The following is a 14,018-nucleotide window of genomic DNA, read 5'->3' on the forward strand; positions in this document are numbered from 1 at the left end:
ATGGTAAAATATAATTTTATGTGAATTCTAGGGTAAGGTATGTATTAAAAATGTTTTAATTTTATAATAATTATCAATTTTCTCCTTTTTTAATTAATTGTTATCCCTCTTAGGGTGTCCAACCTTTAGGGTCTATTAATTCATACGATATATTGCAATATTCTTATATTGAAGTATATCAGAAATATACAGCTTTCCCTGGCTCCTGGCTTTTATGCAACTGATTGCAAACCCCAGATGACGGCTGCTGCAGAGTCATATATCAGGTTAATAATAAAGAAGATGTCTGCCCTGTAATGCAAAGCCTAGGCTCATAAGCCTACTCCATAGCACCTTAATAAAACAGTATCACACAGAGCAGTGATATTGCTCTGTGTTAATGACCTTAATCAATGACCTTAAGAATGTTTATTTTTCTACTTAAATGTCTTAATTGAGACCAAAAATATTTAAAAAGCAGCAAAAGAAACCAGAAAATGTAGTGATAAATCCCCCTATGTGTACAGCACATCTTTCAAAACACAGATACCTAAAAATTCTACTTTGTCATCAAATAGCTTGTAAGCTATACATTGAATGCCGTATACATTGAAAGACTATTATAATTTAAAGATAAAACCAGAAAACTAGGTCATTATTCCAAGGCATCAAAACCATGTACAACTTATTAAAATTAAAATGAGATTCTTTATACCTAAAGCATTTGAGTTAATTTCAGCAATAATTGAATATATGATACTGTATTGAAACTCTCAGTAAGACAGCCATAGAAATACATGTTACCAAAAGTCCAAACTATTTAATAGCTTTGGAACGTCATGAATTTAGAGAATTGAAAATAACAATTCATACACTGAAGGAGGAAATTGAAATAGCCTAGGTACAGTCTACTGCTAGGTATAAAAGGTCAAAGTAAAAAATGTCCATCTTACCAAGAACCCCAAGGCGATAGTTTACGGTGATGACTATAACATTTCCATAACTTGCTAGGACACTTCCATCAAACAAATTACCAGTGCCTTCCATATAGGAACCTCCATGAATATAGACCATCACAGGCTTGGGACCTCCACTATCTCTGATGTCTGGAAAAGAAAACATGTTTTAATATTGTGTTGTGTAAGTAGAACAAAAGAAACATTAGTTTACCCCTTTTGTTGATGTTTCTTAAGAAAAAAAAGTCTGAATTCAATTGCTATTGTATCTAAGATACAGTGATTCTATCCTTGATTCTTTTCTGTTAGCTTTTTTCTACTTTACAATAAAGGTTAAATTAATTTCTAATTTATTTTTCCTCTATGAACACATTGTAGATCAAGTAGCAGTGTATTTTATAAATAAATTGCTATATTTTTTAGAAAAGTAATGCACTGTTGACAGGGTCACAATACAATTCTCTTGTTTTACCTATTCGAGATAAAATTATTAGAAATTCTTAAATTTTGATTTTCAATGTTTATTTGTTTTTAAATGTTCCGACTTTCATTAAATTAAATTTAGCCATAATAGTTTTCAGTTTTAAAAATTTCATTTTAAGCATGTTGAAATCTAGAAATCTAGAAGTCAAGAAATCTGTGCTGAATAATTTCTTAATATGTCTTTATAGGGATCTGTTTGTATGTTTAACATAATAAGTTGGGTACCACTGTATCTGTGGCTGCCAATATCCTCCACCTAGAAGTGGTGGATCCTTGCTCTTCAGCATGATGCTCATCTTCAGGCAGGTATTCTGTCATTCTCCTTTTCTCAAATGTGAACCTTGATTTCCTGAATGGCAATCACATATTTCCACTGATTTGGCCCTCATGAGGTATTGTCATCAACTCCCCCACTGCAATGTGTCTAAGCATAAATGTTCCTTCAATAGTATTGTGTTTCCTGATGCTTGTTGATTATTTTCTATTTTCCCAACTTTGGATTCTTCTATAACTATGATTACATATATAGACCTGGCTATGACACCCCAAGACCGAGCTGGCTTTCCTAAACAGTCAGGGGCGCACCTGCCATGAGGCGAGTTGAGATTCTCGCCTCAGGCGGCGCTCCTCCTGCTAGACGAGGGGGCGGCGTCGGGCTCCCACCTGCCGGCATGTGCTCCGGCCACCACGTCCCCCGTCAGCCGGCACATGGACCTGCCCTACACATCAACCCGCCCGCTGGCCGGAAGACTCGCCCATAACCAGCCAATCACATCCTCCAGCCTGCCGGCACACTCCCCCGCGGCCCGCCCCAATCACAGCCAACCGCGCGGCACATTTCGCCCCGCATCCCACCCATCACATCCACCCGCTCACCGGCATTTCCCCTCGCAGCCCGCCCATCACATCAACATGCCCGCTGGCTGGCACACTCCCTAGCGGACCGCCCATCACATCCACCCGGCGGCACTTCCCCTTGCGGCCCGCCCTTCACATCCACCGTCTCGCCAGCCGGCACTTCCCCTCGCGGCCCGCTCATCACTTCCAAAGGCCTCCCAGCACTTCCCCTCGCGGCCCGCCGGCCGGCACATCCACCCGCCCGGTCCAAAGTCCACACCGGTTCCCCACCCCCTGCTCGGATCCCCTCCCCCAGCTCCGATCCTTCCCCCCCTGGCTCCATTTCCCCCCTTTCCCCCGGGACTGATTCCCACCTCCCTGGCAAAGCCTACCCCCCACTGGAGGACAAGAAGAAACAAGGTAAGGTAACTTCTTTGTATGTATGTATATTTAAGTATGTATGTATGTATGTAAGTATGTATATATATATATATTTGTATATTCTGTATGTGGTATATGTATGTGTGTGTGTGTATATTTGGTGTATATACTGTTTATAAATGTATTTGCTGTATGTATAGTCAGTATGCATGTGTGTACATTCAGCATGCCACCATGTAAAATATAACATATGGCGGCACGCTGTATGTATTTTATGGTATACGGCGGCACACTGTATGTATTTTATGGTTTATGGCGGCACGCTGTATATATTATATACTATATGGTGGCACGCTGTATGTATTATATGGTGTATGGCGGCACGCTGTATATATTATATAGTATATGGTGGCACTCTGTATGCATTATATGGTTTATGGTGTCATGCTGTATATATTATATACTATATGGCGGCACGCTGTATGTATTATATGGTATATGGCAGCACACTGTATGTATTATATGGTATATGGCAGCACACTGTACCTATTTTATGGTATATGGCGGCACGCTGTATGTATTATATGGTATATGGCGGCATGCTGTATGTATTATATGGTATATGGCGGCACGCTGTATGTATTATATGGTATATGGGGGCACGCTGTGTGTATTGTATGGTATATGGTGGCACACTGTATGTATTATATGGTATATGGCGGTACACTGTATGTATTATATGGTATATGGCGGTACACTGTATGTATTATATGGTATATGGCAGCACTCTGTATGTATTATATGGTATATGGCGGTACACTGTATGTATTATATGGTATATGGTGGCACGCTGTATGTATTACATGGTATATGGCGGCACGCTGTATGTATTATATGGTATATGGCAGCACGCTGTATGTGTTGTATGCTATATGGCGGCACGCTGTATGTATTATATGGTATATGGCGCCACGCTGTATGTATTATATAGTATATGGCAGCACGCTGTATGTATTATATACTATATGGCGGCACGCTGTATGTATTATATGGTATATGGCGGCACGCTGTATGTATTATATGGTATATGGCGGCACACTGTATGTATTATATTGTATATGGCGTCACACTGTATTGATTTTATATTATATGGCGGATTGTTGTATGTATTTTGTTCTTTGTGGTAGCTCACTCTGTTTATAATATAGTACAATGGGAAGCTCTATCTATTTTGCATTGCTTTATTTTCACATTAAACCAATATGATTGGGTCTGGTCCTGACACTCCTTTATATATTACATATATGGAGTGGGGGGGGGGCGTCTTTTTATAGCTCGCCTCAGGCAGCAGAAAGGCTAGGTGCACCCCTGTAAACAGTTAACAATCTGTTTCTCTATCTAGCTGATATGCTGCTTCTCCAACAGACTACACCAAAGAAGATGGCTGATCCCACTACAGAGTTGAAGAGAGTCTTAAGAAGTGTCCCTTGCTCTACAAATGCCATCAGAGTCCTCAGCAGGTATAGCCTGTTCTGACCCTTTCTCTGAAGTGCATTTATGTTCTCTGCTTTATCCAGTTTATTGTTGGGGAGGACACCCAAGTACTTATAGGGCTTTACTACCTCAATGTCCATCCCCTGGATGACCACTGGTTGAGAAGGAGGATTGCGCTTACAGAAGTCCACCACCATCTCCTTGGCTTTCCCAGTGTTTATCCTAAAGTGGTTTTGCTGGCACCAATCCACAAATTCCTAGACAAATTTTCTGTGCTCCCTGTCATTCTCACGTTAATGAGGCCTACTATAGAATAGTTATCAGAGAAATTCTGAAGATAGCAGCTAGTTGAATTGCGCCTGGTTTGTAAAATGGGAAGAGAAAGGGAGCCAGGACTGTAGCTTGAGGTACTACTGGTACTACAAATCACAGTGTCCCACACATTCCCGGACTATCACATAATGAGGTCATTTTGTAAGGCAGTCTAGTTAATCTCTTAGTAGCCCTGTCTATATAGTGTTGAAAGAACTGAAGAAATCAAAGAATATTATTCTCACAGTTTCACCAGGTGAGAAAGAGCTTGATGTTGAAGGTGGATGATGCCATCATCCACCCCAATGCCAAGACAATAAGCAAACTGTAGGGGGTCCATAGATGAGCTCCCTAGAAGGCAGAGACGTGTGGAAACTATCCTCTTGAAAACCTGCATCAAATGGGATGTTAGTGCCACCAGTCTGTAGCTGTTGGGGTCCAACAGTGTCTTTGGAATTGGTACCACACAAGATGTTTGGGTAGTAAATCCTTATTTGTGTGTTTGTTCATTTAAATTTTTTTATCTCTTTGTACCATTGGGCAACCCAATGGTTATAAATAGCTTTCTATGCAGGGTATTTGAAATACTGACTACAGTACTACTGTCACAAATTAAACAGAATAAAATTTGTAACTTTTAAATATAAAAATTTGTCAAAAGGGGAGACATTTATTTTAAATGAAGGCATACCCAAAAAAATAGATTACTTTGTCAAGCCTGAATGCGGAATGTTAACATAACTGTACATTGAATAATTTTCTTTTTTTATATATAACTGCTTGATATTCATATTTCTTTACTATTTCTACAAATTGACTAGTAAACATTAAAAAATATGTACTTTTCTGCCATGTTTTGTGTAATGTATTTTTTTCTTGTTGTTGGGCAACATTGGACAGAAAATAAAGAATCAATCTGTGACTAATGTACAAGGCAAGACCATTAGGCTCAGCTACCGAGCATGTGTGCCCTCCAGTAAAACACAGTCGGTAAAGACTCTCCAGGGGTCTTCAAAATAGCACCATAGAGCACCAAAACAAGTACGTCACACAGGAATTTCTAGACACTGGTGGGCTTAGTAAATTTTGTAAATGGTCCTTTTTTGATTATCTTTATAAGATGCTTTGGAAAATTGTTGATGAACATTTCAGTTATTGTATTATTAGTTTATATTGTGGTCTTAATTTATTTTTAAAAATATATCAATTTTTTTTTACATTTTGTGTAAGTTGCAAAACTAAATAAATTCCTTATTATACAGTATTTTTTCTCTTTCCATTAATAAAATGCAGAATTGATGCTTGTTTTCTCTTTCTGTACTATCCTGATTGAGTACAACAATTAAAATAAAAATAGGTTAAAATGAAAGGAAATTGTTGTAATTATTTTTTTGCCTGGTCAGGTCAAAAATGTGATTTGAATAAATTCTGGATGACCATGAAGCCTAATACATTGCATGTTATTGTAGAAAATTATATGGACTACATTTCTATTCAGAGAAAGCATCTGTCTAGTCTTTATATCTGATTTATAATGGAACCTTATATACCATACATGGCCAAGCTTAATACAGATATTGAATGTAAATGAATATTTTATGAACATTTTAGACTTTGTATGAATATAAAATGTTTATTTGGCTTGTACTATAACAATGTTGTGAGTAGCAAAATAAAGCTGAGGATTTATCAAATATTACCTGTTGATAACTTAGTCTTTGTGATTGTGACATTAATATGATTAAGGATTGAAAGATAAATTATTAATCTAAAATCATTAGCCGCATGTTCACAGCAGAATTGTACACTGCTAATTGTATGCTTGGAGGTAACACAGAGGGAGATTGTTTCAAAACTCTTCCTTAATTAAAATAACATAGAATTACAGAGTACCCACTGAGAACAGTAATGAAATGTTAGTACTACTGTTAAACTAGTTAGGCATTGTAGAGTACTTACAAAATAGTTGTTTATTTTAGATCTGGAGTAAATTCTCCTCTTCTCTTACCAATACATGGTGTCTCACTGCATGAAGATGTGTAAATCAGTGAAAACGACTATGTAATTAGATTCTTATAGGTACACTCTTTAACCTGTCACTGAAGACAAGCTACAAAACCATTGTGCTTCATTTGTGATGTCAATTAGATCTAATAAAATTGACAGTCTTCTGATAGTTATCAGTTTGATACATTTCCTGGAATCTTATTGCCACAGGTTTTATAAGAGTATAATCTGTTTTCGTATAATCAGGAGGGCATTTTATTTCTGATTAAATAGAATAATAAATGGAAATCCTAATCCATACTCAACAGTTTATTGCAAAAAAGATATATTAAAATTTAAGATATATTTGCTTTTTTTGTTTTTTTTAGCAATAGCAATCACTTTTGTAGAAAATTCAATAATAAAAATAAATGCTAAAAGGGAATTGCTAAACTACACTCTATTATCTACATTATCTACACTCTTATCTAACCTAAATAATTTGGCTTTATGCGATAACTTCTAAAAAGAGCAAGCACAGCTACTACCCAGGAGAGAGCATAGATTTCAGTTGTATTAGAAGCAGTGTAATGCTAAGGATGTCCTGTAGAGGCGATGCAGGGAAAATTAAACACTTTGCCGCCTGATTTCTCTTCCAAATCATTGCTTTAAGTCAACTAGTGAGTACAACCTGTTATAATCAGGGACCAATCTAATAAAAAGATTTTACTAAAAATATTTTACAATCTTTCAAGATGTCCTTATACTGAGTTTATAAATTAATAAAAACACTTGGTCAGATAAACTTAACTACACACAGAGACCCTATGTAGAGATATTTTTAGAGCTCAAAAAAGCAAATATCTTGTATTCAAAATGACAATGCTTCTTGATCAAATGTGTTGGCGTATCAATATTTCTTCAAAGATAGACTCAAGATATCTATCTTAAGAAACATCAAACTGTTGGATAATTAAATATATTAATTTCAAACTCTTTTGTTTGAAAAAAAAGACAGCACCACATATTCTCATTAGCAATATTCAAATTAATATGTTCAGGGAATGTTAGAAGACATGCAAAAAAGGGTATGTTGAGAGACTTAAAACAGTGTTAGTTCAAAGATTTCACAAAATATATTCAAGAAGTGGGATGTAAGTTATCAAAAATTCTTGTCAAGAAAACAAGAAGAGCTTTGGTGTACACACTTACTGTTTGTATAAAAATGTAAAACGCAACAACATTCAGTCGAGAAAAAAAAACGTAGAAAAAAATATAAAACAAGCAAGAAGACAAAACACATCAATCAAAAAATGGGATAAAAAGAAAAACTCTTCAAAATAGAGACAAGAAGTCAAGAAAAAGTAAAGGAGATATATTTGCAGGGATTCCTTGTCATGCAAATCGGTTTGGTGGCAAAAAATACCTTCATCTTCAGAACCTTCATTATCACCTAAATCATCTGTCTGTTTCTTTGTAAGGGGACCTAGGATTGAGAATGAAAACATGGAGCAAAACAGTTCAAGAATAAAGTTTATATAAAAAAAAATTAAAAACATCAAAATACGGTATAACACATCCCCAACATGTTGAAAAAGACAAAAAAGATTTGATTGTGTTTTTATTGACTAATTTTCAGATAATAACCATGGATTTTTTTTTACCTTAAACTGAAATAATTTGACATTAAGTAACAATGACATTGAATAAGATCAAATGTATTCAATGCAGTTGTAACACTGTACAGCTTTTTTCAATAAAAAGTGATACCCCTAACCTATATATATATATATATATATATATATATATATATATATATATATATATCTTTATTACTAACAAAAAACATTGTTCAAAGTATATCAGACAATAATAAAAAGTCAAAAACGGTAACACATTTTTTAATATGGTGAAATATTCAATTATTTGTATTATTAGCTTATATAAGCAAAGCAGCCACAACATCAAAATACACAGATGAACACAAAGGAAGAATAGAATGTGTCTCGGGCTCACACATGTCGGAGCAGCAGCACATGGCATGTTGTGTAAAAACATTTGGCATGCACAAAACAATATCAACAACAAAGATGCTCAAGTTAGTACTAGCTGCAGGAGAAAATAAAACAGGACCATCTCATGCATAAAAAAATAACACTACAAAGCAAGTAGAAGATGAAAAGGTGGATGTCAATAGCTTTTTATCAAGAAACATGCATTGCATCAACACAGAGTCCACAAGGAAAAACTGGCAATGTTCAGTAAATATACTTTCTAACTGTCAAGATGATGTATCTTAAAAAATGCTAAAGCTCCTCAGGATAATAGAAGAGTAATATATCACCAGGCTCTTTCAAATTGTGTCTCTAAAAAACTCTATCTTAGACTAAAACTATGGACTACATTTTTTTTTAGATTCGCCTTGGGCAAGATAAAGGTAACTCAAAGAATTTTTTTTTTCAATCAAGTGTTATGTAAACATTAATATTCCATCCAACCACAAGGTTAACATCACAGACAACACCATTGCCTTGAAGTATGGAATGTTTGTTCTTGAAATTGAGAATTTAATTATTTAAAGAAATTTGTATAGGTATTGCAAGTGTTTTGTCTGTAAATCTCTTTTTTTTCACAGTATGTCACTGAAAAAGAAATAAAGAGAAATATTATTAGACCTCCATAAAAACACCATGGGCTACAGGCTGCTGCAAATATATCATAAACAAGCTCCCGTCGGTAGGATGTATCCATAATATGTACTCAGAGACGCCTTCCTCCTAGCGGTTTTATAAATATAGTTTTGCTGTCATTTCAGTGACAATAATCATGTATTATTTAGTTCTATATAAATAGCTGTAAAGCTCATATTTTACTTTCTGAAAAAGATAACAGGACTTTTGAGACATTTAATTTAAAATGATTGTCGCCATGAAAAGGAGCTGAAAGGACGGCTGACTGCTGAATATTAACTGATGCTTTTGCATTCAAGTATTTAACTAATGTAAATTTCAATGATAAACATACAAAACACCCTGTCACAAAGCAACAAAGTGAAATACAATAAAGTTTTCATGGTGTTTATTTAGGAGTGACTTAAGTTTTATGCTACATTTCTGTTTAACCTTGTTTATTTTATTATTTTTGTGAGTCAAAAGCTTTTTTTTATTACAACTACTTGTATATCCCACTTGTATAGCCAATTGCAAGGTAGAAGACCTTTCTTTTGACACATGTTATTGACAACTATATATAACATGAACATTGGAAGATTTAACAGGCATATGATTTGAATGCTTTAATGGAACCTGTCATCAGTAAGGTCATTTTTCATATGATGACAGTTTCCATTAGACTCTGGAGTATTGATTTCAAAAATATCTTTGTCGTGCATCTGAATAATTCCACAGTTTTCTAATTGTTTCTTTTACATTACCTGGCTCCCCACCAGCAGGTTGTGGTGAGTCCTGGGGTGTGTGCAGTTCAAACAGCACAGGTCATCTTATCCTCAATGCCTCTCCCTCACTCATTGCCCTCCCCTTCCATCAGCCTCTCCCCTGCTCCCTCCCCTCACTCAGGTCAGTTGCCTGCTGCAAGCAATTCTCGTTTGAACTGTATACCCACCCCGTCCCCAAGAACACACCACACCATACTGGCAGGGTAATGTTATAGAAGCAATTAAAAAGCAGTGAAATTATTCAGATGCATGACAAAAGCATATTTGAATCAACATGCCAGATTACCTGCCATCATGAAAAATTACTTTCCTGATGACAGGTTCCCTTTAACCTTAAACATTGTGTGCATCTAGCCATAAATAGAACATGACACTTTATCAACAATAAGCATCCACTTTTTCTGTTTATAGTTAAAGCTGAGTACTCAGCTAGTGATAGAAAAGTAGAGAAAGTGCATGAGAACAAGTGGAGCGTATTGACTCCAAATGTCTGGATATAATAGAAGAGATACTCAACTTCGGTGAAGTGCAGAAAAGCATATTACATGATCTCAAGTTCTATACCGTGTAGAGGAAGCTGACAGCCAGCAACAATGTTCAAAAGTTGTGCATTGTCCCAGATAGATACTTCACATGACATGGTAGTGGGTACACAGGTTTGGTGAAAAAGGGGTAATGAGGTGATGCATCCATAAGTGTATTAAAAGTAATCTTTATTTGCATGTGGCATGAAGCCATAGGGGGTCATTTATCTTAGAAATTTCTCCTATATATTTGTGCCTAAATTAGTGATTTTTCCATTAGCAAAAATAGTGGCACCAGTGTTGCTACTAATATATCTTTAAAATCCAGATGTGAAACATATGAATTTTGGTGCAAATTGTGGTTAAAAATTTGTAAATAAACTCCAGTCCAGTCCATGCGTGGGAAAAACTTTAGAAGACATTGAAGAAGAGTTTGAGACTTTTGTGTGACTTTTTATTCAAAAACCCTATATGCACAAAAGTCCAAAAGTCGGAAAAAACAAAGACATACAGAAATGTCCCAACTAAAGATAAATGACTCCCATAGAATCATACTTGATCTTTCTTGCATCTCCACCTTCACAGCCTTACAAGTCAATCCAGTGTTTCATAGTCTAGAGAAGATCCTTGTGAAATTCAATGAATTGCCGGTGGTCAGCCAGAGTGAAAAGCCCAGTGGCAGCAGAGGAGATGTACTGAAAGTATCTACAGCACAGGAATCATGACCCGTGACCCTGAGATACCGATGCTTCCTGCGCATCTCCTCTGCCGCTGTTGAGTTTTTCACTTCTACTGACCAGTGACACTTGTATTTCAAAAGGTTAATCTACAGACTATGAAGACACTGAAATGACTGGTAAGGCTTGAAAGGTAGAGATGAAAGAAGTATGATTCTATAATTTCAAGCTTTGTGTGAATAAAGATTACTTTTAATACATCCACAAGTGCAGCGTCTCATTCTCCATCCTTAACCAAGTAGCTTCTAGTAGTACCAAGTAGCTTCTAGTAGTAGAAAGCACTTATGAGAGATGTTATACAGAGAATAGTAGGAAACAAGCACTATTGCTCATATAATAGGTTTTAAGGGGTACAAGCTGAGCTAAGACTTTCAGATTGGATATTGACTGTCTTGTTTTTGTAAAAGGCTCTCTAAAACAGACCTTGTAAGGGATTTATCAGAGCTTGTACAGTATTTTTCTGATGTGCAAGCTCTGAAATAGTTGAAATTCCTGGCGCATGGCCAAGTGGGTGTAGACGGGCACAAAAATGATGCCCACAGGTTATAGAGCAAGTCGACAAAAGGCTGAACCTGTCATAGAAATGTTCCAGTGCGCGACAACCGTCAGATATATCAGGGGGATATAGTCTCTAGAAAAAACTCAGATGTCAAAAGGGGCAGGGGATTCAAATCCCCACATTTATTAATCCCCTCCTTGTTGAAGGAGTGCTTAGCTTATAAAGTTTAACTTTCTAAAAATGCTTTAGAATACTAAGCAAAAAATAAAATCATTCCCAAGTCAACAATGCCTCATTGCTACCTTTCCAAATTTGAGCTGAGATAATTCAAACAACTTCCTGCCATGGAATTCAATGGAAAGTTGCACATTCTAAACAGGTATGCTATTATTGGTTATAGAGCACATATTTTCATGTGAAGGAACTTACATATTAATAATCCATTTATTTAACACAGCAAACTAGAGAAAAAAGAATTAATTGCAGGATTCTGTAGCATACAATGATAAGATATAATTACTATTTTTCGCTAAGATAATAATGACTTATGACAAATTCATTAAATATATTAATTAGTTCTTTATAAAATAAATACTCTTGACATCTACAGACAAGAACAACATGATGTTTTCTCCGAATATATTTTTAAATCCTGCCACTACTTATCAAAGTACTACAATTAAGCACATAAAAAATCATCACTTTAGCAATTACTATGTCAGGTTGCAACTAAGCCCTATTGCTTTTCATCAATAAAGCCAGGACTATTGATGAATTTACGTCATTGTTTGGTTACACATTGAGGCCAATGTACTATGCATTGGATTCAAGTATTTTAGCGCAAAATGCATGAAAAATGTGCAATTTTTGGCTCTTTTGTGATGGCAGGCTGGGATGGAGACATCTTGGCAAATTTGCTATAACTTGCACAGTTTCTAGCTGAAATCTATGTCAGCCCCTGACTGTGTAGATTTCAAAACCAGTCTTAATGCTTGGGCCTCCAATGTCAATGGTATATAATGGAGAGACAAATGGCCCAAGAAACCTCAGATTTTTTTGTGCAAAAAAATTGCAACTAGTGCTAATCGGGTTCAGGGTTCGTGTGTGCACTGCACCACCTGGACATATTGCCGGATCAGCTGCAAAACGGACAATCCTGCAAATTAATGCCCTTAGCTACTAACCGTGGCTCGCTGGTATGATCAGATAAAACAATAGTGCACGTTTTTGGGGGTGGCTACCTTTGAGAGGTTAGAGCAGCGTAAAGATTAATGATAATATACATACATGGTGTATGCAAGTTCCGAAGTGAAGTTTAGCTGTAAAATCCACAAACCTTTATCTCAGTGTATGATTCCCAGGAATACTTTAATAATTAAAGATAGCAAAAGAAACATTATGTGCAATTAAGCACAGCACTTTAACAGTTTTACCTGTAAGGGATTAAAAACTGAATAAAGCTTAAAAGTCTAGTAGGAACACTGCACGTGTATCACAATTGTAATGCACTCTATGATCCGCACGTCATGTGCCAGCACAAGTAAATAAGGATTTTCCACCGAGATTTTGCAGTTAATTAAACTTTACCCTGAACAGTAAAATTTGCATATTGCTTTATTCATTTCAAACACCATTTCAGTGTACGTAGGAAATAATAAAATATCACATAACATTTAAGGCTTGTTAGTTTTAATCCTCCTTCATAAATGCAGAACATGTGAGTGATCATAGGAAAATTAACGGCAAGGGCCATTGATGATTATTACATCTTTAGTGGTCCACAAGAGCCTAATGTAAATGGATAAACACATAATTAAACACAAATGACTATTCCATTATCAACTGGGGTAAAAAAAATAATAAAAACACACAATACGTAGAAGCTCATATATGGGAAGTGCCTAATTTATACGCCCAAAGACTTTGACAACCAAACATATGTTAAGGGGCATTTTCTTTGGCATATGTCTGCTAGATACAGTATGCACCAGCTTTGCTGCTATAGTACATATGTTTATTTTTAATGAAGAACTATAGCAGATGTATATAACTATATGGGCATACGGTTTTATACATCTAGCCATATGTTTGCTTTTACAGAATTAATGCAAAAGTGTTTTTAGCTTGATGATTACCAGGAAAATATAGAATTATTGCAGGTGGGTTTATGATATGCTGGTTCCAATCTATTCATATATATCTGTAAACGTGGGCATACTCACGCTGTGCACGAGACACATAGCTACACCAGGCCTTGCCTCACATAGAAATCCATATGTAGTATACGGGGTGTCCCCACCCTGATAAATGCCCCATAGTTTAAAATGCTTTATCTATTATTACATAATGCTAACTTGAGGAACACAAAATGAGTGC

The 14,018-nt window shown here is 36.0% G+C and overlaps 1 protein-coding gene across 4 annotated transcripts in view; it reads right to left on the reverse strand.

Annotated features, from left to right (window-relative positions):
- NLGN1 (neuroligin 1) overlaps positions 1 to 14,018 on the reverse strand; it is a 489,783-nt gene that overhangs the window by 169,098 nt on the left and 306,667 nt on the right. For 3 of the 4 annotated variants that reach the window (XM_072142782.1, XM_072142783.1, XM_072142781.1), the window contains 2 exons: positions 7,855 to 7,914; positions 933 to 1,085 (listed from right to left, as the gene is read on the reverse strand). In XM_072142782.1, coding sequence (XP_071998883.1) covers positions 933 to 1,085; positions 7,855 to 7,914 — 213 coding nt within the window. The remainder of the gene's footprint in view (positions 1 to 932; positions 1,086 to 7,854; positions 7,915 to 14,018) is intronic. The other variant, XM_072142784.1, reaches the window with a different exon arrangement.

This window comes from Engystomops pustulosus, chromosome 3 (genome assembly GCF_040894005.1).
Source record: "Engystomops pustulosus chromosome 3, aEngPut4.maternal, whole genome shotgun sequence".
Lineage (NCBI taxonomy): Eukaryota > Metazoa > Chordata > Amphibia > Anura > Leptodactylidae > Engystomops > Engystomops pustulosus.